This window comes from Myotis lucifugus, unplaced genomic scaffold (assembly GCF_000147115.1).
Source record: "Myotis lucifugus unplaced genomic scaffold, Myoluc2.0 scaffold_1, whole genome shotgun sequence".
NCBI classification, from domain to species: domain Eukaryota; kingdom Metazoa; phylum Chordata; class Mammalia; order Chiroptera; family Vespertilionidae; genus Myotis; species Myotis lucifugus.
In genome coordinates this window covers 1,365,017-1,392,046 of record NW_005871049.1, presented here as the reverse complement: position 1 = coordinate 1,392,046, position 27,030 = coordinate 1,365,017, and the positions used below count along the sequence as shown (strand labels likewise).

Sequence of the window (27,030 nt, the reverse complement as noted above, 5' to 3'; positions counted from 1 at the left end):
TTAGTAAGATATACAACATTCTTTATAGACTTTGTAATGATTCAGAAGCATCTGAGAATCCTGCTGGCTCTAGATTTTCCTGAATTTTAGCTATCAGTGTTTAGTACAGGAATTGTGTTAAGTTTAAAAAAATATACTAGGTCAGTACTCACCCTTGTGCTTAGAAACAGTCATTTCCTCCCCTTTTTGGTAATACCCAATACAGGTTTTTTAAGTTGACTTTGTCTCTTGATCTGTTGATATTTATACCCTTAATAAATTATTGTCAGAATCCTTGAATTAGCGGTAGAGAAGCTGAGAAACAGAGAATATAATATCCAAGCTTGAGGATGGGGCTGGGTGGGGTGTTTAAGACAAAGTAAGCCAGAGTGAGGGAGGTGCAGAGCAGGGATGTTTGCCAGCTTCTCACTTTTTCTGAGTTGGGATTTTTTCTTTGGGGTGCCCTCAGACATTCCTGTTAGCAATATGGTCCTCTTGCTAGGATGTTCTCTCTCTTTTTGTTGTTGGTAAGCCTCACCTGAGGATATTTTTTCTGTTGATTTTTAGAGAGTGTGGAAGGGAGGGCGGGGGAGAGAGAGAGAGAGAGAGAGAGAGAGAGAGAGAGAGAGAGAGAGATGTATGTGAGAGAGACACATTGATTAGTTGCCTCGCACACATGCCCCAACCAGGGTGGGAATGAACCGGCAACCCAGGTATGTGCCCTTGACCAGGAATTGAACCTGTGACCCTTTGATGCACTGGCCCGATGCTCTTCCACTGAGTCACACCAGCCAGGGCTAGGCTGTTCTCTCCTAATGAGCATAAGATTGAGGTGTGTCTCCTTTCCTCAGAATATTTGTATTTTCAAAGTCTCTCAAGTTGGGAGGAGGCTGCCTGATTAGATATGAATAGTGGAGCGAAGCCTGGCTGTGTGTGTGTCTATTCCTTTCATCAGGGCCGTGCCCTCTTTTTTTTTTTTTAAATATATTTTTATTGATTTTTTAAAGAGAGGAAGAGAAAGAGATAGAGAGTTAGAAACATCGATGAGAGAGAAACATCGATCAGCTGCCTCCTGCACACTCCCCACCGGGGATGTGCCTGCAACCAAGGTACATGCCCTTGACCGGAATCGAACCTGGGATCCTTCAGTCCACAGGCTGACGCTCTATCCACTGAGCCAAACCGGTTAGGGCAGGGCCATGCCCTCTTCATGAATTCAGCATGCATCTGGCCACAGGTCAGCCATGCTCACCCTGTATGAAGATGTCTTGGGGGCAGCAGTGTCATTGGGGACCTTCTTTCTTCCCTCTTCTGCCCTCTCCCTCCTATCTGGACAATGTAAAATTTGTCATGGCCCTTCTGGCTGTTGATTTCACCCTTAGATAATGTCGGTAGAAGATCATGTGGTCTTTTTGTCTTTCTCAAGGTCAGATACTAGGAAAGAGGTTTAGTGACACATAATTTTTGTGGGTAAGAGCCTTTATTTATTTATTTTTAAAGATGTTCCTTTTTATTTTTATTGATTTCAGAGAGGAAGGGAGAGGGAGAGAGACAGAAACATCAATGATGAGAGAGAATCATTGATTGGCTGCCTCCTGTATGCCCCCTACTGGGAATCGAGCCCATGACCCAGGTACATGCATTTGACTGGAATTGAACCCATGGCCTTTTGGTCCGAGGGCCAATGCTCTTGTCTCCTAAGCCAAACTGGCCAGGGCTGGTAAGAGCCTTTAGATAAGCAATATGTTCATGTATTTTCAGGTTAATAATGAGATTATATTACTTTTTCTCCCTAAAGATGCACTTGCTGCCTGCAATTACCTTCCTCAGTCCAGAGAGAAGATCATTGCTGCACTCTTCAAAGCACTTAATTCCACAAATAGTGAGCTCCAGGAGGCTGGAGAAGCCTGCATGCGAAAGGTGAGGTGTGTGTGTGTGTGTGTGTGTGTGTGTGTGTGTGTGAATTCTGTTTAGGAGTTCTATTTACCTTGTCTGTGTGCCTGGAAATCTGCCTGTTAATATCCACTGGATTGTAATAATGTCTCTACTGGTTCCATAGTCATACCAAACCTTTAAAAATATTATACAGCAATGACTAGTCAATAGATATATTTAATGTTTCATTTTTTCAAGGAACACAGAAACTTGCTGGTAGAGTCACACATAAGTTCTATTCTATTCTAAAGTATAGTCTGTTATCTGTTTTCATTTGTAACCTTTCTTTTAAAATAGTTTTTAGAAGGTGCTACCATAGAAGTAGATCAAATCCACACACATATGCGACCTTTGTTGATGATGCTGGGGGATTATCGAAGTTTGACGCTGAATGTTGTGAATCGTCTGACTTCGGTTACCAGGCTCTTCCCAAACTCCTTCAATGATAAATTCTGTGATCAGATGATGGTAAGCTAAATGCATGTAATAAACCTGAAAATTGGAATTATTTTTTTAAGTAAGTAATATATTTACATGGTTTAAAATTCATAGGGTATGGAAGGGTATGCTGTGAAAGTATCCCTCCTGTCCTCCAACTCTCCACCCTCTTCCCAGAGACACCCAGTGTTAACAGTTTCCTTCTGGAGGCTTTTACATTTGTAATAGGACATGTGTATATTCTTTTGTTTCCCACAAAAGGAAGGATAATATAATCACAGTTCTTACTTTTCCTATCTACTACCCCACCATTTCATCAGAACATAAAATGCTTCTTCATTCTGTTTTGTGATGACAATAATCCTTATGTGGCCATGCCCTCATTTATGTAACCAGGCCCCCACTGATGACCTTCTAGATTAGAGGTGTGGAACCTTTTTTCTGCCAGGGGCCATTTGGATATTTATAGCATCATTTCATGGGCCACACAAAATTATCAACTTGAAAATTAACCTGCTGTATTTGATCAAACATTTAATTAATTCCCCCCTAATGCCTTGCTGGGGCCAGACCAAATGATTTCACAGGGCTTATAGGGCCCATGGTATGGCCCGAGGGCCGGATGTTCCCCACACCTGATCTAGATTATTCCCAGTCTTTTGCTTTACAGACGATGATACAGTGGAAAACTTGTAAGAACTTTAGAAATCCTTTGGGTTTTTAGAATTATCAGGGAAATGATGCAAATAAAATCTGTTTGGCAATGTTTAAATTTGAAGTGTAAGCAGGTGAAGGAGATTCAGCTATTAATTTTCTTAGTATTTGATTTTGTTTCTGGTAAATAGACACTTATAAATACTGCAAACGTACATGTATTTTTCATAAATAGCCTTTGGCCATATAGATATTTAAGATACTAGAGGTGGGTTTTTTTTTAAAAATTTGGTTTTGTTTGATATACCTTTCGCTCAGATGTAAACAGGAGTGAGCAGATAGTTAGACTTAGATATAGATATAGTGCGTTACGGAGTATAGATATATGTGTATATGAAAACCACACAACTTTTTACCTCACATACTAGCTTCTTTATAGACACCTAGAAAATGAACAGTGACCCAAACACCTAATTGGGAATTGATAATAATATTATGATTGGCCCTAGAAACTGTGATGCCCTAATGGAAGAGTGTGAGTGGGAAGCAATATTATATGGAAGTGAATTTTCCAAATTGGAAGAACCCTTCTCTTTAAGATTCCAAATATATGTAATGCACATACATACCTACCAGTTTATACTCATACACTCACAAGTGTGGTTAAAGTAAGTGATATTAATCACTTCCTAGTCAGAGCACAAGTATACACGTTTTCTTATAGACTATTACAACTATTGGTGCTTTCATATATGAGATTTGTGCATATCTTTTTAATGTCCTAATGTTTTTATATTTGCCCCCTTTTTTACTGTTTGTCTCTTCCAACTCTGTCAGCTGTCATTTGTTGCAATCTTTGCTGCCTGCCTGAAGCAACTTGATTGTTTTTTGCATTTTTTACCCCTAATCTAACCCTTCAGATTTGCTGTTAGCTGGGAATTCCTTCAGTGATTTGTTACCCAATCTTTTAAGAACAGTGTGAAGAGACTGCCTCACAGTCTGTGGTTTCTGACTAAGTTTAGGAATCTTTTCCCCTAAAACAAAGTTACATAGGTTTGGGGGATTTTTTCCTTTCTCTGGCAATATAGACATTTTCTGAGTGGTTAAAAATCCTCTAAAAACAGAGAGAGTTGATGTACTTGGATAAAGAATGATTGAAGTTACTGTCTGTTCAGCCATTTTCATCTGGCACCATCTTGCCCGAGTCCATCCTGGGCGTGTGTGGCTGGTGCTTTGTGTTTGGCTTGGGTCTTTCTGTCGTATCCTGTGTCCACTGGGCTGTGCCAGGTGTGGTACCCTTCTTTACTCATGTCCTTCAGAACTGTGCCCAGACTCTGAGCCTTTGTTTTCCCTCATGATTAGCTTTTGCGGTTAACAGCTTAAGGCTTCGGTGCTGGGAGCATGGCAGCACTCCGTGAACAGCTGTGACGTAAAGTACCAGGGTCATAAGGTGACAGCAGGAATGATGGACAGGAGCAAACATCCTGATATTGGAATGGCAGGTTTCAGGGTGTTTTCTTCTGTAGCAGGGTGGTTTCAGCCTTTCCTTATAGAACGTAAACAAATGCCAGTTATTCCCATCACTAGTTGAATGGTTGGGCTATTTCAGTAACAGAAACACTGCCGTTCTCACATTAAAGATGATGGAAATGAATGATTATATATGTGTTTTCACTAAAAGCAGCATTTTGGAATTGAAATGCTCCTGTTGTGAGGAAGAAATGTCTAAGGATGTATTTTTTTCAACAGCAACATCTGCGGAAGTGGATGGAAGTGGTGGTCCTCACCCATAAAGGGGGCCAGAGGAGCGACGGAAACGTGAGTGACTTGTTTGTTTCTGGGAAGGGCCACCCTGTCGGCCCTGCCACAGTCAGTGTTCATATCAGAATCTAGTTTTATATGATTGTAGTCCATTTAAATTGTTAAACATTTTATTAGCATTACATTTAAAAAATTTCTCTTGATTGCTGAAAACATTCTTTTTTTATGCTTCTTTAAAATCTCCCTTTGTTCACTTTAATATGACGTTTTTGTTGCTGAGAATTCTCGGAAGCTTGAAATGTTAGTATTTGAATTGTACTATTTTTGCGTTAAAGTGAACTAAGTGTATTTTCTAGACTGTCCTTGGCAGCTGCTGTTTGCATGGTGGTGCCCTCCTCTGCTGTTGTTTTCCATTGCTTTCCATCATCATTGCCTCATAAAACTAAGGAGTGATTTTAGGATTTCAAGCATTAAAGAGATTGTAATAAGACATTACATAAAAATAAAATAATTTTATGTTTTCTAGGTCTAAATACCCCACCCCAGTTGTTTGGCAAAAGTCAAATGGCTAGTACTTCAAAACCCACATTTATGGTTTTGAGGGAAAACCACTTAGTTAAATCTTTTTGAGCATTCTATATTAGTCATTAAAGATTTTGCCTCTTAAAAATGAATGGTTCTTGTTGTTTTGACTCTAATTTTACTTGTACATGTTACTATTTCTTTAAAATATTTTTTAAGTTGGTGCTTGTCCTGTCAGTGAGGTTGTGTTTTGCCAAGTTTCTGTTTTCTGGTGCCATTGTGTCCTGAGGAGGGAATTCTGCAGCTCTGCAGAGGCATAGTTAACGTGGCTTTTTGTCCTCCTGTGCCTGTTTGTCGGATGCTGTGTTTCATCCCAACTTGATTTTTTTTTTTTTTGGCTTTATATGCTTTGTTTTGACCATTCTGTGTCAAGTGTTTTATTTGTGTAAGTCTTATTTGTTTCTTGCTGCTTTTAAAGAGCAAACTAAGCAAAACTAAACCAGGATTTTTAACTTTTTTAGGATTGGTATACCATCCGTGACCTCTTTGAAGGTTTGTTATTTATATAAACAGGAATCAAGTCAGGGAAACTTCGTGGGGGAGAGCAGAGTGTATTTTTAAACCCTAAGCTCTTGGAAGTAGGTGCAAGTGCTTCTGTGCTTTTCCTTCCCATCTTTCATCTCTTAGGTATTTTTGCTGTAAATTTTATATTTGTCTTCACAGTAAACTGTTAATTATCTGAAACACACAGCCATTCCAGAATAAACATTAAAAAAACCTCGTGGGTAGATGAATGACTTACGTTAGATCAAAAAGATTCCACAAACTTTTACATCAAGTTGTTTGGAAGGGTCCGGGGTGGGGGCACTGCATAGGGGACGGAGCGGTGGGTGTCGGGAAGTCCTTGCTCCTGCTCAATGAAACATGTTGGTTGTCGGATGAGTGTATTCCCTGAGCTGCTTGGGAACACCAGCTGTGTGAGAGAGGCCCCAGGTCTGAACCCAGGACATGGTGTTTGGGATCCACAGGCAGCATGGCCATGGCTCCATCACCTCAGTCCAGGGCCAAGCCTTGCCTTTCTGCTCTTGAGCCCTGGTTATTTTTTATGCATGTGGCCCAGGATTGGCAGTAGATCTTGGAAAGTAGTTTGTTCCTATTTGGTCAAATCACCAAATAATATTGCCTCATTGAGAAACTATAACTGAAGACATGTTAAATAGTTGACTAAAAATAAAGCTTTGTAATGCTGGGCACCCCCAATGATCAGAGATTTGTACATCATCATGTTTAGGAAAGCTTGCCTGTTTAGCATTGAACTTACAGGGCAGAACTCATGGCATGTTATGCCATGTCTCCACCCCCCCCCAACACTCATGCACGCATGCACAATACACATACACATACATCCAACATGCACAACACACATACACATACATCTAACATGTACGCATACATGCAATCTTTACTTGACAAGATTGCTCAGGTATCCAGTCGTAGCCTGTGGGTTCTCCTGGGTGTGGGGTCTCAGACATGCCTACTGATGAGGCTTAAGCCCCCTGGTACTCTTCTAGAAGACTTTAGCTGGGAAAGAGGTTTTTAAAAATCTCTTAGCACTTCACAAAAAAGCTTAAAATATTCCCCCTAAACAAAAGAGTTATTTAAATGTATTTGCACACAGCAAAATCTTACAGTTTCTCCTCTAGACAAGAATTTAAAAATTCTGTATTTTAAAATTTGATGTATGGAAGGAATACACTCTATTCGACACTGTCAGAGGGCTGTGTTTGACATCTGAAGGGTGGAAGGTGTTTTTTGTTTGTTTTTTTGTTTTGCTGTTGAGCAATTACTAATTATTGTGTGCTTTCTGATAATTGTATCTTTACTGTCTTGTTTACCCCAATAACCCTGACTGTGTATGAGTATATGGGAATTTTTAATGTAAATAACATAAATAGAAAAAAGATGATTTTCCTCCCCATCCTCAGGAAAGCATTTCAGAGTGCGGGAGATGTTCCTTGTCTCCATTCTGTCAGTTTGAGGTGAGAACAACCTATTAAAAGTCAGTTTATGACTTGCAATGTGAAGAACAGTTTATATTTTCTTTTCTTTTCTTTTTACCTTTTTGTTGCATTTTTTCATGCTGTAATTTTTGTTTTGGTTCAGCCTGCCATGGAAGGGGTAGAGGTGAGAATTTCAGTGGAGGCGCAGGAGGGGGTCGTGGTCGTATTTGGTTTTGCTGTGACTTGTGGTTCTGTGGTGGACAGAGTGCATTGTGCCTTTGAGTGCAGTGAGCCGTATTGTCTGTCTGTGGCAGAGTTATATTAGTATCATTGCTGTGAACTGTCTGGGTGTCACGCATGTTTTCTTTTTAGGATGTTTTAAGCAAGATTCTAAGTTCTTTGGTTTTCTACATGTTAGAATATCAGCATCTCAATATTTAAGATTTTGTTGGATTTTGCTGTCATAGTTCGTTTGAACTCATACATCTAACAACCTCTGGAGAGGAAACTCCACAAAGAATATATAATCCTGCTAGAAATTGGGAGGTGTGATACAGTTACACTGACGGACTGTCTTGAATTTTAGAACCTCCTTGCTCCCCTGCACCCAGTCCCCTGCATCTCTTGTTCACACACACACACTGATGTAGTGACAACACTGTGACTTTGAATAGACAAACTCTAAGGTTTCCCTCTTCTGTAAAATGGGGATGAGTGATAATACGTCATTTCCTATCTTCTGATGGAATGGGAAGGCCAAAAGAAGTGATTTTGTAACAGTGCTTTGAAAACAAAAAACTATAATATAAAACCATTACTAGAATGTTATTCTAATTTCAGGATAGAACTTGTTCTGTCCCAAGATTTGAAAAGACTGTAGACAAGAACTCTAGAGGTGGTATGGGTATGAGGTGACAGTGAGCTGATTTTTCTCATTTCTTACCCATCTCACTATTTTGCCTTTTGGTTTAAAGAGGCTTTTGAAAAAATATCTCAAATGCTGTGGGATGTGGTCCCTCCCGACTAGTGTTTATCATCCCCATTTTACTGTGTTTAGAGTAATGGACAACCTATTGCACACCACGCAGGGGGGTGCATCAGGGAGTCTTCCCTTCTGTGCTCATGGGGATTTCCCTAGAATCGCAGACACGAAATTGGGGGAACTGAAAACGAGAAGGGAAAGTTGGATTGGCACTCAGTAATCGGCCACTGAGCTGTTAGCACATTTAAAAATGCAAAATGCTTGGTGTTTCTCATTTTTCACTAAGATTCAATAAAAGCAGTTGTCAGCTTTATTTTATACCTGGTTGACAAATAATTGGTGCCATGGCCAGTCATTTATTTACATTGATATTTGATTTCCAGGGTAAATACTTAAGTATTTTTTGAGGACTTTGTGCTAAGTTTTGAGGGCAAAATAAGTCTTTGCCTTCAGAGCTTAGTACATTGGGAAGACCCATGATGTCACAGCAAACTGAGGGAATCCTTCCACTTACAGCCATAGGCATGGTCACCCCCTCCTCCATGAGGGGCCTAGGCAATCATCAGGCCACTTCCAACACTAGTCAGAGTGTGAGAGACAAACAGCCCAGTCACGCCAGGTGCACAGTCAGCCCCCCCATCTCCTCGAGATGAAATATGAAGGCCAAGGGCAGTTAGTTTCTTTAGGCTACAGCTATAATGTGGGATTGGTAAGTTGTGCTTTTTACATGTTAATTCTTTGCTTCTGGTGGCTAGCCTTGCAGATGCAATTAGACCATAGTATGGTCTGTAGTAATTTTGATATTTCTAGCTAGTGAAATTAATTGGCCTACTTTGTAATTTCTGATTTTCTTCATTAGGAAATGAAAATTTGTTCAGCAATTATAAACCTTTTTCATCTGATCCCAGCTGCACCTCAAACTCTGGTCAAGCCTTTGTTAGAGGTTGTGATGAAAACAGAACGGGCTATGTTGATTGAGGTAATGGTCAAATATAGGATTAATTCTGATTCTTCCTCCATCTGTTGCTTATAATATTTTCACTTTGTTATATTTTAGATAGACTAATCTTAAAAATATAAAGATGTTAGATAATACTATTTGCTATGGTTGTTAGTATATAAACAGTTACAAGGGGGAGAAATGTATACTTCTAGCCCTGGCTGCTAGCTTAGTTGGTTAGAGTGTCATTCCAATACACCCAGGGTTGCAGGTTCAGTCCCCCACCAGGGCACATATAAGAATCAACCAATGAATGCATGTATGAGTGGAACAGCAAGTCCATGTTTCTACCTCTCTCCCCCTGCCTCCCCCAAAAAAGAAAAGAAATGTATACTCCTACGATGTTAGGTTGGTAGACCAACAGAAGCCTCAAGCCCTGAGAAGATGTTTTAATCATGTATTTTCTAGGCTGGCAGTCCCTTCAGAGAGCCTCTGATCAAGTTCCTGACTCGGCACCCTTCCCAGACAGTGGAGCTGTTCATGATGGAGGCAACATTGAATGATCCTCAGTGGAGCAGAATGTTTATGGTAGGAGTGCGAGGAGCTGGAGTTGGGTGTCCCTGCAAATTTTTGTCAGCCAGTGTACTTTCAGAATCTGAAATTCATATCTCACTGTTCACTGTCAGGCTTTCATTTTCTCTAATATATTTGAATATTGGAAACATCACTGTTGTGTATATAAAGAGCTCAAGTCCAGGAATCCCTCTCTGTAGATTTTGGTGGTGGTAACTAGTGAATGAGCTGCTAGGATTATCAGAATCAGAATCATAAAGTGTAATTACTGGTAAAAAAGCATTTAAAAAAATTTTAGAGTACATTTATTAAAAGCTGGGGACAGTGAAACAAGGAAGGGCCTAGGATGGAAGAAGCAGCAGGAGAGGGAGTAGGTGGGGAAATGAGCCTAGGCTGGGCTGCTTTGGCTCACTAAGAAGTCAGAGAAAAGGGGGTCTAGGGGACAGGGTCAGGGGGTTTGCCTGGGATGAACTGCTGCGGCCTATTCCTCCCTTGGATGCAAGTTTAGGAAATGCATGCCTGTGGGAGGGGAAAGGTGCACAGTGTGCTGGGAGGGAGAGCTCGCACCAAAAAGTATTTTTTAAAAAAAAAGCGTATTTACAGTGTTGTTTTTTTAGCCTGCCTAGAAAGATTTAGAAAGAACCTTAGAGTTAATACCTAAATCTTTTATGATTTTTTTTTTATTAGCTTAGAACAGCTTGTTTTATTTTGTTTTTAGAGTTTTTTAAAACACAAAGATGCCAGACCTCTGCGAGATGTGCTGGCTGCTAACCCCAACAGGTTCATCACTCTGCTGCTGCCCGGCGGCGCTCAGACGGCCATGCGCCCTGGCTCGCCCAGCACCAGCACAATGCGCCTGGACCTTCAGTTTCAGGCCATCAAGGTAGTGTCTCTTCATTGGACACCTGAAATCCTAAAAGTTGAAACACAGAGAACCCTGCCAGTTCCCTAATTGCCTCTTCTTTGACAGATCATAAGTATTATAGTTAAAAACAATGACTCCTGGCTGGCCAATCAGCATTCTCTGGTGAGCCAGCTGAGACGCGTGTGGATCAGTGAAACCTTTCAAGAAAGACACCGGAAGGAGAACATGGCTGCCACAAACTGGAAGGAGCCCAAGCTGCTGGCCTATTGTCTGCTGAATTATTGCAAGTGGGTATACATGTGCTTTATATCAAGTGACTTAATTTATCCAATAAGCAGTGTTTACTTATTTGCGTATAGTGTGGTTCATTGATATAGAGAATGGTTATGACTTAGCTGTTTAAAACAAGTTAGGAAGTTTTCCACAATTTAACCTATATTCTTATTCGACCCTTCAGAAGGAATTATGGAGACATAGAATTGCTGTTCCAGCTGCTCCGAGCCTTTACTGGTCGTTTTCTCTGCAACATGACATTCTTAAAAGAGTATATGGAGGAAGAGATTCCCAAAAATTATAGCATTGCTCAAAAACGTGCCCTGTTTTTTCACTTTGTGGATTTCAGTGACCCCAACTTTGGAGATGAACTGAAAGCCAAGGTGAGTCCCGCTGTTGCACAGCAGAAGCCATGGGTTTTGAGCTGATATTCTAGGGAACCAAGGACACTGTTTATGTTCTGTAGTGTCTCTGTTGACACTTAAATAATAATCTGGACCATTTATGAGGAAAATGCCATTGTTGAGAAACATAAGAGATTCAACAGTGAACCAGTGTTGGAAAGAAGTTTGTTAGTTACATAGCTTTTACTTTTTTAAATTGAATTTATTGGGGTGATATCTACACTAATAAAAGAGAAACATGGTAATTAGCGTACGACCGCTACCCTTTTCATTGGCTAATCAGTGAGTATATGCAAATTAACTGTCAGCCAAGATGGCGGCTGGAAGCCAGGCAGCTGAGAACAGGATGCTTGGTTGCCCCAGCGATAGAGGAAACCAAGGTTCCCGCCTGCAGCTGCGGGGCTCTGAGCTCCTGAAGCAACAGCTTCAAAAGATACAATGTTTCAATTATAGAAGCTAAAAGATGGCGAGTAATCTGCATACTCAGGCTCCAAGCGGTAGAGCGAAGCCAAACAGCCCTGAAGCCGAAGAGCAGAGAGGCCTCACTGCCCGGGGATCAGCAGAGCCGGGAGGCCTCCCTGCCCCGGGATCAGCGGAGCCACGAGGCCTCCCTGCCCTGGGATCAGTGGAGCCACGTCAGCGGAGCCGAGAGGCCTCCCCGCCCCAGGATCAGCGGAGCCGTGAGGCCTCCCGGCCCCAGGATCAACGGAGCCGAGAGGCCTCCCGGCCCCGGGATCAGCGGAGCCGAGAGGCCTCCGGGCCCCGGGATCAGTGGAGCCGAGAGGCCTCCCGGCCCCGGAATCAGCGGAGCCGAGAGGCCTCCTGGCCTGGGATCAGCGGAGCCTGATGGAAGCCCTGTGTGTTTATGCACCCTGGGGGTTCAGAGGTCCTGTCCTAGGCAGAGGCCTATGGCGAAATTTTCGACTCTGAGAAGCAGCCTACGGGCTGGAAGGCGGCTCCTCTGACCTCAGTGCTGGAGAAGACCATAAGCAGAAAACTAAAGAAACCGATTTTACATCATTTCCCAGGTGGAGAACAGTTGGCATGTAAGCCCCTGACCAGTGCCCAGCCTCTCCTCTGTCAGTCTATCTCACTCTTAGGTACCATGTTCTTTGTTCTCTCTTAACTGCAACTCATTTTTAAACTAGATTGCTTTTAAAAGAAGACTAAATAAAGTTTCCCTTAAGTTATTTAGGTGGTGCTGGGGCTGCTGGGGGCCTGATAGAAGACACAAACACGCAACGGGGGGCCTGTACCCAGCAGCCCCAAGGCCCGCCACCTTGGTGCTGGGGCTGCTGGGGGTATCAGAGACACAAACCCGCAGGCCCGGCACCCAGCAGACCCAAGGCCTTCGTGGCAGAACTAAGGAGCAGCAAGCCAAGCAGTAGGAAGCAGCAAGCAGGTGGGCAGTAACAAGGGAGGGGTCCCAGACTGCAAGAGGGCACATGCTGGGCTAAGGGACCCCCCACCCATCCCCAGTGCACGAATTTCGTGCACCGGGCCTCTAGTCCTATAATAAAAGCCTAATATGCTAAGTGTCCGGTCTACTGGTCAGCTATTCAACCAATCAAAGCATAATATGCTAATGATAGGCTAAGGCCGCTCAACCGCTCGCTATGATGTGCACTGACCACCAGGGGCAGATGCTCCAACAAGTAGGTTAGCTTGCTGCTGGAGTCTGGCCAATCGGGACTGAGTGACACGGCCTGGACATGCCCTCCCGTGGTCTTTCCCAGGCTGGCCAACCTCCCGCATCTCTCCCCGTCCCCGATTGTGCACCAGGCCTCTAGTTAGTTAATAAAATAATACAGGTTTTAGGTGTGGTTACTTTGGTTTTAGAAAATGACTTGTTGGAAGTGAGAAAAGTAAAACAAACTGACGTCTCTTTTCCTCAAGTTTTCAACCTACCTTTCCAATTGACCATTTGAATAAAAGTCAAGATTATCAGTTGTAACCTTGATTGAGTTTTAATTTTATGGGTTACAATATGACCAAACTTGTGGGCCTGCCCACCTTATTAAAGAAATAAAAGAACATGGCTTTGTTTTCCTTTTCCATTATTGTAAATTATTATTATTTTTTGTAGGTTCTGCAGCATATCTTGAATCCTGCTTTCTTATACAGCTTTGAGAAGGGGGAAGGAGAGCAGCTCTTAGGACCTCCCAATCCGGAAGGCGATAACCCAGAAAGCATCACCAGTGTGTTTATAACCAAGGTGACTGACTAGCAATATATTGGCTTGAAAAGTAACTTGGCAGATGAGAGAGAAAGAGAGAGAGAGAGAGTGTGTGTGTGTGTACACATACACGTGTGCAATGGGTTCATTGAAATAAGCTTATTTTCCTAAGGCTTTTATTTTTCCTGATTCCATTAGCTTATAGCAGTGTTTTTAAGGTTTATTTATTCATGGAGGGATAGGTTCTAAGCCCCCAGTATCTGATGCCTGAAACCGCAGATAGTACTGAACCATATATATATACTTTATCACAGGTATGTATAGGAAAAATATATATAGTTTATATATATATACACACACACACACACACACACACACACACACACACACACACACATATATACATATATATAGTTTTTCCTATATATACCTGTGGTAAAGTTTAATTTATAAATTAGGCATAGTAAGAGATTAACAACAATAACAATACAATAATTCTAACAATATGCTGTAATAAAATTATGTGAATCTGGTCTCTCTCTCTCAAAATATCTTATTGTACTGCACACCCTTCTCATGATGATGTGAGACCTATTCCTGATCTGTGTAATCACCATCTTTAATTGCAGTATATGGCCTGGTGTCATTTCAGGGGCTTCCATGCTGAAGTCTTCGTATAGGCTCAATGCTTTCTGGAACAACACATTTTCTGTTCATTTCTTCCACCCACAAATTTAATGCCTTTTCCATCTAAATAAGTACTTACCACACTCTGTGGCTAAAACTTTTGCATGATGTGCATTAGCAAAACTAGCATGAATTTCTTTTTACTTCTTCACAGTTTCACAGAAGACTCCTTCTTTCTGAAGATCTTAGCAACCTCAGCATATGATTTTTTTTTCTTTCCTTACTAAGTTGAGAGTTTTTACCTTTTCACCTAAAGGAAGTACTTTACTGCTTCTCTTTGGCATATCCAGGTTGCCAGCATCACTACTGTTATACCTTGAGACCATTATTAAGTAAATAAGGGTACTTTAACACAGGACTGGGATACTCTGACAGCTGATCTGATAACCGGATGGCTACTAAGTGAAATGGGCAGGCAGTGTATATAGTGTGGACAAAGGGATGATTTATGTCCTGGGTGGGATGGAACAGGCTGGCAAGAGATTTTTGTCATGCTACTCAGAACGGCACACAGTTTAAATTTATGAATTATTTCTGGAATTTTCCATTTAATATTTTCAAACCACAGTAGACTGTGGGTAACTGATATTGGGAAAAGTGAAACCATGGGGGAGAGGATGGACCTACTTTATTATAATTTTTTAAAAAAATTCTTCATTGTTGAAAGTATTACATATGTCCCCCTTTCCCCCCATTGTCCTCTCCCAGCCTGCCCCATCCCCCCAGCCCCAGCCTTCATGAATTATAATTCTTATTAGTGAATTTTTTAAGGCAGCTTCATTTGGAATAAATTAACTTTTTTCCCTTCATTAATAGATTCCAGTGAGAAACAATGTATCTCAATGAAAAATCAGATCTCAAAGTAATTTTATAAAAACCCCTATTGCTGGTCCGTAGAGTTTTGATTTTTTAAAAAAATATATTCTTATTTATTTCAGAGAGGAAGGGAGAGGGAGAGAGATAGAAACATTAATGGTGAGAGAGAATCATCGATAGGCTGCCTCCTGCAGGCCCCCTACTGGGGATCAAGCCCGCGCAACCTGGGCATGTGCCCTGACCGGGAATCAAACCCTGACCTCCTGGTTCATAGATTGACGCTCAACCTCTGAGCTATGCTGGCCCAGCAAGTTTTAATGTTGCTGTTTTTTCATCTTAAGGTTTGCAAAGGACTCTCTAAAAGCCAGTGAGAATAGTAGACTCGATACAGTTGCTGCTGTGACCCTTTATTGCCAACTTAATGAAACATCTTTGTGGCAGGATGATGTCTGAACTTAGCTTAGGCTTTCAGGTCTACATTTTTATAAGAGTGTTTATAGTTTGCCCTAAAGAGAATTTTGGGAAATGCCTGCCCTATTTTTTTGAGAAATGCCTGCCCTATTTTTTTTTTTTCACGAAGCCTGGGCTGTCCTCTGTAGGTTAGGCCTTTGAACTTCATGGGCAGGTGTGTTTGCCGTGAGGGTGTTAGCTTGTGTTCTGTGTGTGAGTTATTTGTTGGCGGGCTGTGAGCAACAGCCATTCCAGGGCTGCAGCGCACCATATGCACATTGATACTCTTTGGAAGGATACAGTGTTTTTACTCATTCTGCCTGTTCTGTTCAGGGGTCCAGGTAGAGGGGACTGTTGTTCCTATTGGCAGGTTATTGGTCTGTAGGTAGCATTTGTCTCTTCCTGCAGTTTTGACCCTAATTCCACCCTCCCAAGGTAATTCGAGCTGAGCCCAAGGAATTATTTCTGGTCTCCCTACTGACTCGTCACAAGGAGGAAATTCTGAATGTTGGATGAGGATAAATGGCCTTGGGGAGGCTGGAGCCCTGGGGAGGGGCTGCAATGAATTCAGGGGAAGGAAGACAGGGGGCTACAGGGAAGGAAGACACTGTTGTGATGGAAGATTTCAGTCTCTTAGATGTGTCTGTAGGCAGAAAGTAGGTAAGGGTATTTAGCTGAATTGGATGGTGCAGTTACAGTACTTGATTCAATAGAGACATGCAGAATATTCCTTAAAGAGTGTACATTTTTTATCTTATATCCATGAAACACGCACAAAAATCTATCAGATACTTGATTACATAGAAAACCATAACAATTTTTAAAAAAATAGAGATTTTTTTCCAGATAATGTTTTTTGATCCTCATACTGAAAAATAAGGACTGGATAATTAGTAGTTGGCCAGAAAAAAATCTCAACTGCTGGAAATAAGAAACTCAGTCCTGACTCACCTTGTATCAAAGAGGAAGTTCTTTCCCACATCAAGCCACTTTGCCCACTGCATTCTGACTGTAAGCCTGCCCCTTTTTTGCAGGTTGAAATAAATTCAGTGAATTTCTAATCCATATGTGTTAAAGGAAACTTGATATGTCATTATTGGGTTCCTCATTGGAAAACTTAATAATATAGATAAATGTAAGTATGTGTGTTTTTAAGGTTTAAACGTGTATGACCCTTAATAGGTAACACAGTTCAAAACCAGAAAGGAATTCCTTTCTGCTTGCCTTTCCCACAGGTCCTGGACCCAGAGAAGCAGGCGGACATGCTGGACTCCCTGAGGATTTACCTCCTGCAGTATGCCACGCTGCTGGTGGAGCACGCCCCCCACCACATCCACGACAACAACAAGAACCGCAACAGCAAGCTGCGCCGCCTGATGACCTTCGCCTGGCCCTGCCTGCTCTCCAAGGCCTGTGTAGACCCAGCTTGCAAATACAGTGGGCACTTACTTCTGGCACACATTATCGCCAAGTTTGCAATACATAAGAAAATTGTCCTGCAGGTACTTTGCGAGGCTCCCTCATGTCTGCCCAACAATTGGATGCATTTCCATAATTGTATACCATTGTGACCTCTCCTTTTCTGTTGACTTCTCCCAATGCCATTCGGTAATGCTCGTCTCTGCCATCTCTTAAAAACTGTGAAATCTCCCATGACTATTTATTCTCTCCTTCCTCCCCAGTTATTGCTCTGCTTGAGTTCCTCTGCAGCCTTGCTTTTAAAACAACAAAATGTCTCCTTTGTCCAGCTCATGCTCCTCACCTATTGCATTCTGGCTTTCAATTCTTCGTTCCATTGAAAATGTTTTTGTCGCCCTAGCCGGTTTGGCTCAGTGGGTAGAGCGTCGGCCTTTGGACCAAAGGGTCCCAGGTTCGATTCTTGTCAAGGGCACATGCCCAGGTTGCAGGCTCAATCCCCAGTGTGGGGCGTGCAGGAGGCACCCAATCAGTGATTCTCATCATTGATGTTTCTGTCTGTCTCTCCCTCTCCCTCCCTCTCTGAAATCAGTACAAAAAAAGAAAAAAATATTTTGGTCAAGGGCCCCAGCCCATTACTTTGCTATAGATCAGTGATGGCGAACCTTTTGAGCTCAGCGTGTCAGCATTTTGAAAAACCCTAACTTAACTCTGGTGCCGTGTCACATAAAGAAATTTTTTATATTTGCAACCATAGTAAAACAAAGATTTATATTTTTGATATTTATTTTATATATTTAAATGCCATTTAACAAAGAAAAATCAACCAAAAAAATGAGTTCATGTGTCACCTCTGACACGCGTGTCATAGCTTCGCCATCACTGCTATAGATAGTGGGTACTTTTGAACCCTCATCGTGTAAGCCCTCCACTGTGCTGATGATCTTGACCTGTCTTCCCTGAGCCCCTCAGTGATTTAGGCTTTGATGTCAGATAGCCCTGCGTTTGAGTTGTTTCTTCTACTAAGGAGTTCCATGACCCTGAGTGAGTTGGTTACTGTCTCTGTGTAAGAATTCAATGTAATAATAGACTTGAGTGCTCAGCCTATCTTTCCCTTTAAGCAGTTGGTAAGCAGTCGCTCTTGTCCTATTCTGTGAGGTCATTCTTTGTTTCCCTCTGACAACTACCTCTTGTGAATATCTGTGGTGTTAAACCCCGGCCCCAATAAAGCCAGTGGCCTCTCAGACATCACCTCCCACAGGCACTTGAGATATAAATACAGTCTCTGTGATTGGCACTGCTCTCCCCCAGTTTCCCAGCCGGAGATCTGAGGGCCATCTGTGACACCCTCTCATTCTGCCCAGCATGGAGGCATGGGCAAGTCCTGTTGATTTCCAAGACCCTTCCTGTCCCTTCACCCTCATCAGTACTATTGGGTGGTCTTTGTGTTCCCCTGATATAAGCACTTCACTGCTCACTTGAACTGTTGTGAGATGACCTCTGATCGTGGCCCCTTTCACTCCATTTTTTTATACTGTGGCCAGAGTGAATGACTGACTTCCCTTAGGTTATGGTAGACATTGATGTCTGCAGGGAGCTAGGTCTCATTCGTCCTGGAATATTCCACCCTAGCCAGGCATGGGCACCTAATAGGTGTGCAATCAGTATTACAATGAATGTATTCATTGATCAAAACTTAATGAAGGAGAAAGCAACTATGTTGTTTCCCAATAAGAGAGGTCTGAGGGATTTTTAAAAAATATGCCTTGGTTCTAAGAGATTGTTTTTATCTTGTTTTGAAAGCCTTTATTTTTATCGTAGGTAAGAATTTCTCTCTCGTTTTAGGTTTTTCACAGTCTTCTCAAGGCCCATGCAATGGAAGCTCGAGCAATTGTCAGACAAGCGATGGCCATTTTGACGCCGGCAGTGCCAGCCAGAATGGAGGATGGGCACCAGATGCTGACCCACTGGACAAGGAAGATCATTGTGGAGGAGGGGCACACAGTTCCTCAGCTGGTTCATATTTTGCACTTGATAGTGCAGCATTTTAAGGTACACAGAAAGGACTGCAGATTGATGTGTGATGTACATTCAGGCGTTTGCTTTAACATTTTGCCTATTTTTCAGTTTCTGCAGTAATAGGGGGTCAGTCTTTTAGTAGAGGTATTTCAAATCCATTGATTAGTGTGTATATGTGTGTGTGTGTGTATGGCTTTATCAACATGGAAATTGCTATAGTTTAGAGAATGTGTTAGGTGTATTTCTGTCTAGACTGCATTTTTCTTGTTAGTACTCTCATTTAACAGCGGATACACATAAATTGTTAACTTTCGGAGGCGTCATCATTAACTCTAGACTTTGGTAACTTGGCTAAAAAAGTTATTCTTGTTGCTGGCATCTCCTTGCTGTAGCTAAATTGCCCACTTTGTTGGATTTGCATAAATATGTAAATAATTTTTGTAAAATTTTGGGTAGAGGAGAAAGGATTTAGTAGTATTGAGCTGAAAGCTGTTACAGCTTTTAAATTGGGAATTTGCTTCTTGGCATGGCTAAACTATTATGATAGCAAGTGTTAAGTTTGATACAGATGACTAGACTTTTCTACCTAAAGAGAACTCAGTGTTTCAACATTAAAAAAAATTTTTTTTTATTGATTTCAGAGAGGTAGGGAGAGGGAGAGAGAAATAGAAGCATCAACGATGAGAGAGAAACATCAATTGGCTGCCTCCTGCATGTCCCCTACTGGGGATCGAGCCCGCAACCTGGGCATGTGCCCTGACCGGGAATCGAATTGTGACTTCCTGCTTCATAGGTCAGCACTCAACCACTTAGCCACACGGCTGGGTGAGTGTTTCAACATTTTAAAAAATGGAACTAAATCACTGAGTTACACTATTGTATTGGGACTTAACCAGAGATAGAGGAAGTGATAAACACATACATAAGGTAATGAGAATTTCCTCACTGAAGTTATGGTTGGCTTATGTGAGTATTTTGGGACCGAGGCAGGTTGTATGTGTATATATGTGCATGTGCATATGTGTTTATGTGTGTGTGGTCACAGCACAACGTCCCGGTGTGACACAAGCCCTGTGCTCACAGGTGTACTACCCCGTGCGGCACCACTTGGTACAGCACATGGTCAGTGCCATGCAGAGGTTGGGCTTCACACCCAGTGTCACCATTGAGCAGAGAAGGCTGGCTGTGGACCTGTCGGAGGTTGTCATCAAGTGGGAGCTCCAGAGGATCAAGGACCAGCAGGTAGAGATGTTAGCCCTCTTGTGTCATCCTTGATTGTATTCCTTACGCTTCTCTGCAGAAATTAGTAAAGTCAAATGTGTGTGTTTCTTAAGCCGGATTCAGATATGGATCCAAATTCCAGCGGAGAAGGAGTCAACTCTGTGTCATCTTCCATTAAAAGAGGCCTGTCAGTGGATTCTGCCCAGGAAGTGAAACGCTTTAGGACGGCCACAGGAGCAATCAGCGCAGTAAGATCATTGCACACACTGCGTGTGCTTCCTTTTATAGGTTCTGTGCTTCCTTGTGGGAGTGTGGTCACTTACTCAACAGACTCTGAGCGTGGGCTAAGTGCTCAGCACCGTGCCAGAAAGGCTGCACCCAACAGAGAGAAACCCAGTGACATGCTCCCGACTCAAGGTGTTTCCCAGTTAGCAGATGCAGTTTTCTTTGTGCCACTTAATATCACTAGAGTGCTGATGATCATAGTTAATGACTTGCAGAAAGGCATCAAGAGAAACTCTTTGGGGCAAGACAATTGATTGAGGACATGCACCCATGGTGCATTGAGTTTTAGAAAAGAGAGCATGTCCTGTTTTGTTTGGAGGGCAGCTGGGTACCAAAAGAGCCCCGTGGGTGCGAACTCTGCCTCCCACTCCCTCTGTTTCTCCGGAGCATGTGGCCCTGCATTCACCCTGTACTCAAATTAGAAACCTGGAGCTATCTGCAATCTGTCCATTTCCTTCTCTCCACACATCTGGTCAAGAGCAAATCCTGGCAGCCCAGCCATGAATACCTCACCCTCTGCTCAATTCTGTACCCACCATGGTGGTGCAAACAGACGCCTGGTCCCTTCTCACTGGGATTACTGAAACTGCCTCCCAGTTCCTCTCAGACCTTCCACTTTATTTCTCTTCATGACACTTTTAACAGAGCAGAGTGCCAAAAAACACTCTTTTCAAAATCCAAGCTAGGGAAAGCTGGATGAAGGGTACATGACACCTCTGTACTGTCTTTGTGGCTTCTTGGGACTATTGTAGTCATTTCACGTAAACACTTAAAAAATGCAGACTATCTTTTCCCTCACTAATCCTTTCCCTTGACGCTGGCTTTCAGTGCCTTTGTGACCTGCCCTTCTGATGGCCTTCATGCCCTGCACTTGCTCATGCTGCTGCAGCCGCGCAGGCCTTTCCTCACCTCAGAAACGCCAGTTCTGTGCTCGCTAGGACGTGTGCACTGGCTCCATTACCTCTCGCTGGCTCAGTTCTCTCTTCTCATGGCTGCCTTTTTCTCAGTCGGAGAGGTACCTTGATAGCATCCTTTCACTTCCTGGACCACGCTCCCTTCCAGTCTTGCAAATGACCCATTGCTTTCTTTGTGGCTACTTTGTTTATTAGTTGTTCTGCCTCTGGTGTCCCTCTACCCAGAATGGCATCTGTTCCCTGTTATTGGGCTGCACAGGCCAGTGCTGTCCCCTGGAATGCATTGTTGAGAGGCTCTTTCTGTCCTTGTAGGTGTTTGGGAGGAGCCAGTCGCTGCCTGGAGCGGACTCCCTTCTTGCCAAGCCAATTGATAAACAGCACACGGACACCGTGGTGAACTTCCTCATCCGAGTGGCTTGTCAGGTGCGGGTTCTGAATGTCTTATATTAAGGATTTTTCAGAACAAAGTCTACTTGGTCAACTATAGAATGTTATCTGTGACAGCTTAGTAAAAAAAAAAAAAAAGAAAAGAAATAGACGAACCAAAGTCTGACAGGTAGTCTGGTACTTTCATACCAGATTTCATGAAATGCTGATAATTCTGAAGTCTGCCTTGTCTTATAATTTATATGATATTTACGAAATATTTTTTCTTTTAGCAGTGATAATATAATGGTATGTCTAATAATTAATGGAATTGTGGTGTTAGTGAAACATGGTAGTAGTTCAGTGATCTTCGGCAAATTATTTTAACTTTCAAGTTACATAGCTCATAAAGGTGTTGGGATAGTCCAACACAACATTTAGTAACTTAAATGCTTTTACACCCTGGATGGGTAGCTCAGGTGATTAGAGCGTCCTCCCGATACTCCATGGTTGAGGGTTCAGACTCCAGTCAGGACATATACAAGAAGCAACCAGTGATGCATAAATAAGTGGAGCAACAAATCTATGTTTTCTCTCTCTCTCTCTCTCTCTCTCTCTCTCTCTCTCTCTCTCTCTCTCTCTTCTCCTCTCTTCTCTCCTCTCTCCTCTCTCCTCTCTCCTGTCTCCTGTCTCCTCTCTCTCTTCTCCCTCCACCCCTCAAGTCAATAGATAAAATATAAAAAAAAATGCATTTATTTACCACTCATATCAATACCGGTTTTCATGGAGTTTTAGGGGATCTATTTCTGAAACTTCATTTTTATATTTCAAACAAACATTGCAAATGAAATTTTCCTGCGTTTTAAAAATTTGGTAATCTTACATTTTTATAACTATTAAACAAAATTGCAATACTATTGAGTATTGAGTATTGAGGCTTTCCAAGTACTGAAAGGAACCTACTAAACCAGCGATTTTCAACCTTTTTCATATCATGGCACACATAAACTAATCATTGAAATTCTGTGCATGCCAACAAATATATTTTTTTGCCAATCTGACAAATTAGGTATAATTTTGATTTAGTCATACCGGACGGCTGTTGCTGTGTTGGCTGTTGTCATATTTTTATTTGACAGTCTAATGGAAAACAGTTCAGTGCTCCTTACTAAGTAGTCAGATATTGCATGGTGTTTTTAAAAAAAATATATTTTATTGATTTTTTACAGAGAGGAAGGGAGAGGGATAGAGAGTTAGAAACATCGATGAGAGAGAGAAACATCGATCAGCTGCCTCCTGCACATCCCCCACTGGGGATGTGCCCGCAACCAAGGTACATGCCCTTGACCAGAATCGAACTCGGGACCCTTGAGTCCGCAGGCCGACGCTCTATCCACTGAGCCAAACCAGTCAGGGCAGATATTGCATGTTTTAAAGATTCTTGCCTGGATGGTGTGGTTCAGTGGTTGAGTGTCCACCCATAAATCAGAAGGTCATGGTTTGATTCCCCGTCAAGGCACATGTCTGGTTTCTGGACTTGATCCCCAGCAGGGGAGGTAGAGGAGGTAGCCGATAGATGATTCTCTCTCCTCATTGATGTTTCTATCTCTCTCTCTCCCTCTCTCTTCTTCTCTCTGAAATGAATAAAAACATTTTAAAAAATTCTTGTGGCACAACAGTTGAAAATCGATGTACTGAACTATTCAATCACTACTTTCTTGCCTGTTGCAGTGTGCTGGGCACAGCTTAGGTCAGTGATGGCGAACCTTTTGAGCTCGGCATGTCAGCATTTTGAAAAACCCTAACTTAACTCTGGTACCGTGTCACATATAGAAATTTTTTGATATTTGCAACCATAGGAAAACAAAGATTTATATTTTTGATATTTATTTTATATATTTAAATGCCATTTAACAAAGAAAAATCAACCAAAAAAAATGAGTTCGCGTGTCACCTCTGACACACGTGTCATAGGTTCGCCATCACTGGCTTAGGTGATCCAGAAGGGAGGAACATGGATCCTTGCCCTCAGGGAGCCTCTTGACACTAATCAATCAATCACACAAATGGTTGCAAATCACCACTGACCCAATGTAACGGAGTGGGAGGGTCCCTGCAGCCGAGAGGGCTGAGTTGAGTCAGGTAGGAGAGGAGGGGGCTGTGATGTAGACAGCTGGGATGCAAGGGCATGGGGCATGGGCAAGAAGCAGTGTCACAGGAATGACTAAACATGTATGCAGTGAACTGTGGGCTTGAATGAATGAATTTCCAGGTTAATGACAACACCAACACTGCCGGGTCTCCTGGGGAGGTGCTTTCTCGCCGGTGTGTGACCCTCCTGAAAACTGCCTTGCGACCGGACATGTGGTCCAAATCTGAGCTCAAACTGCAGTGGTTCGACAAGCTGCTGATGAGTGTGGTAAGTGTGGTTGCCTGGGCTTGGGGCTGGGCCACCAAAATCTGAATCTTCCATTTCTTTGTCCAGTTGTGGCCCCTTCCACTTTGTCTGCTGGCTGCTGTTGACCTTAAAAATAAATAGTTGTTTTACCAGAGAATAGCAGAGGAATTGCAAGCTGTAGCAAAAACCATAGGGCAAGTCCAGCAAGCAAAGGAGAGGAACCTGACTTTCTAGAGCAGTGGTTCTCAACCTTCCTAATGCCGCGACCCTTTAATACAGTTCCTCATGTTGTGGTGACCCCCAATTTCATTGTTACAAATTGAACATAATTAAAGCATAGTGATGAATCACAAAAACAATATGTAATTATATATGTGTTTTCCGATGGTCTTAGGCGACCCCTGTGAAAGGGTTGTTCGACCCCCAAAGGGGTCTTGACCCACAGGTTGAGAACCGCTGTTCTAGAGGAAAAGAAGGAAAATGAGAGGGATTATTTTGAACAAAAGTCTGTTGGGATAGAGGAGATCGAGAGTTTAGGGTGGTGATTGATTCTTGTTGGCTAAGTTGCCAGGCAAGGAAGGAACTCTTCCTGCTGGAGTAATAAGGTAGTGTGCTTTTTTTTTTCCTGTTGAGCTCTGTATTTGACAATTCCTATTGGGGGGTCTATAATTGAAGAGTGGTAGAGTAGTGCCTGAGGGCTCCCCCTCCTGGCCTTTTAAATGAGGTTTTATTTTATTAATTTTCATATTGCTAGTGAGGAGGGAATTTCACTTCCAGAAAATGGTTTTAAAACTTCAGCTCTCACCCCCCCCCCACAAGTGCAGTTAGTTTTGAAAACGTAATAGTCCTCTTGCCTTTTGAAGTCTCATTTTTTTAAAAATATATTTTTATTGATTTTTTACAGAGAGGAAGGGAGAGAGATAGAGTTAGAAACATCGATGAGAGAGAAACATCGACCAGCTGCCTCCTGCACACCTCCCACTGGGGATGTGCCCGCAACTCAGTACATGCCCTTGACCGGAATCGAACCTGGGACCCCTCAGTCTGCAGGCCGACGCTCTATCCACTGAGCCAAACCGGTTTCGGCATGAAGTCTCATTTTTTAAATTGACAAACTGGCTGGCTTGAAATAAACATTTTTAGTTGATTTATGAAACAGCCTTTAAAGTAAACTGGAATTTTTAAAGCAGGTGGACATAGAATTTGTTATTGAGCACTGTATAGTCAGGTAACAAAGAAATGACTCCTGCCCTAGCTGGTTTGGCTCAGTGGATAGAGTATTGTCGGCCTGCGGACTGAAAGGTCCCAGGTTCAATTCCGGTCAAAGGCACATGCCTGGGTTGTGGGCTCAATCCCCAGTAGGGGGCGTGCAGTAGGCAGCCGATCAATGATTCTCTCTCTCATCATTGATGTTTCTGTCTCTCCCTCTCCCTTCCTCTCTGAAATCAATATATATATATATATATATATATATGTATATGTATATATATACACACACACACACACACACACACATATGTAAAAGAAATGACTTGCAATGTTAATTATTTGATGGGTGCTGTTTTGTTTTGTGGGTTTTTTTGTTTTTGTTTTTAATATATTTTTATTGATTTCAGAGAGGAAGGGAGAGGGAGAGAGAGATAGAAACATCAATGATGAGAGAGAATCATTGATCGGCTGCCTCCTGCACGCCCCCTACTGGGGATTGAGCCCACAACCCACGCATGTGTCTTTGACCGGAATTGAACCCGGGACCTTTCAGTCCACAGGCTGATGCTCTATCTATCCTCTGAGCCAAATTGGCTAGGGCTTGTTTCTTTTTTAAATTAATTAATAAAAATTTTTTTTTGTTTATTTTTCCTTTCTTTTAGGGCTTGTTTTTATAAAAACCTCGATCCTATAATTTTCTGGGGGTTGCTATCCTATTGTAAGCATTTGCTGTTTTGTGTTGCGAAGATTAACATTGTTGCTTAGGGTTTTTGAAAGGTTACAGAGGTAACCTGTGCAATGAACACAGTAGGATCATAGGCCCTGAGTGTCCAGCTCATGCTATGATTCCAGCCTAATGTATAACTTATGGACTGTCTGCAGGTTTCTTTCCTTTTTTTTCTTGTTGGAAGGTCACATTTCTTTCCTATCACATACAGTCACAGTTGAATCAGTCACGCTCAGTCATAAATGGACAGCTGCTGCCGGTACACAGGCTAGCAGTTTCATAGCACAAGGCCCTGTGCTCACAGTGACTTGCACCTCTCGCACAGTCAGTTAGCTTTTACTCACAGCCCCATGCATATACATACAGGCATAAACCACAGAGACAGAAGTTTCACGAAGCAAACCATGGACTCTGTTTTCTGTTTTTTATTTTTGTTTTTAATTCTGGCATCATCTCTTAGATTGATTTCATGATAGAGTTTCAAAGATATTTCCTTTTGGAAGAATATTTGCATTTTAACTAAAAAGGTGGAAGGAGACAAGCAAAACACATTGTAATAACTGCCTTTTTAGACCAGATTTCAGTGATTTTCAAAATTTTAACATTTAATATTGAATATTTTTCATGAGCTTTTGAAACAGTCTTGACTAAATATTTAAAGCAAATTGATTAAAAGAAACAAAATCCTACTCTATTAATAAAATATGGTGGTCACATGTTTTTATACATATCGTGTGTTCATTCTTAGTGATTTTTGACTTCACTTCTAAGTACTTGGTAGCACGTAGCTTTAAGTTTTGGTTGACTAATATAGCTTACTGCACTAGAGTATTTCATCCGTGTGCGACCTGTGTTCTCCCTTTCCAGGAGCAGCCTAATCAAGTGAACTATGGAAAATATTTGCACGGGCTTGGAAGTGCTGAGTTTCTTGCTCACTGTTCTCCAGTCTCCAGGCCATCCTCAGTAGCTTCAAACCCCTGCAGCGGAATCGCTGCCTGTATGACGTGTGGAAACACCAAA

At 42.2% G+C, this 27,030-nt stretch overlaps 1 protein-coding gene across 1 annotated transcript in view; it reads left to right on the top strand.

Annotated features, from left to right (window-relative positions):
* Positions 1–27,030, top strand: part of LOC102421810 (transformation/transcription domain-associated protein) — a 116,575-nt gene that overhangs the window by 41,113 nt on the left and 48,432 nt on the right. Inside the window, 18 exon segments of the mRNA XM_023752710.1 lie at positions 1,778–1,899; positions 2,212–2,382; positions 4,756–4,824; positions 9,131–9,250; positions 9,680–9,799; positions 10,503–10,667; positions 10,755–10,936; positions 11,107–11,305; positions 13,413–13,541; positions 16,691–16,957; positions 18,717–18,923; positions 19,974–20,132; positions 20,225–20,359; positions 21,623–21,733; positions 23,949–24,095; positions 26,878–26,904; positions 26,906–26,962; positions 26,964–27,014. Coding sequence (XP_023608478.1) covers positions 1,778–1,899; positions 2,212–2,382; positions 4,756–4,824; positions 9,131–9,250; positions 9,680–9,799; positions 10,503–10,667; positions 10,755–10,936; positions 11,107–11,305; positions 13,413–13,541; positions 16,691–16,957; positions 18,717–18,923; positions 19,974–20,132; positions 20,225–20,359; positions 21,623–21,733; positions 23,949–24,095; positions 26,878–26,904; positions 26,906–26,962; positions 26,964–27,014 — 2,438 coding nt within the window.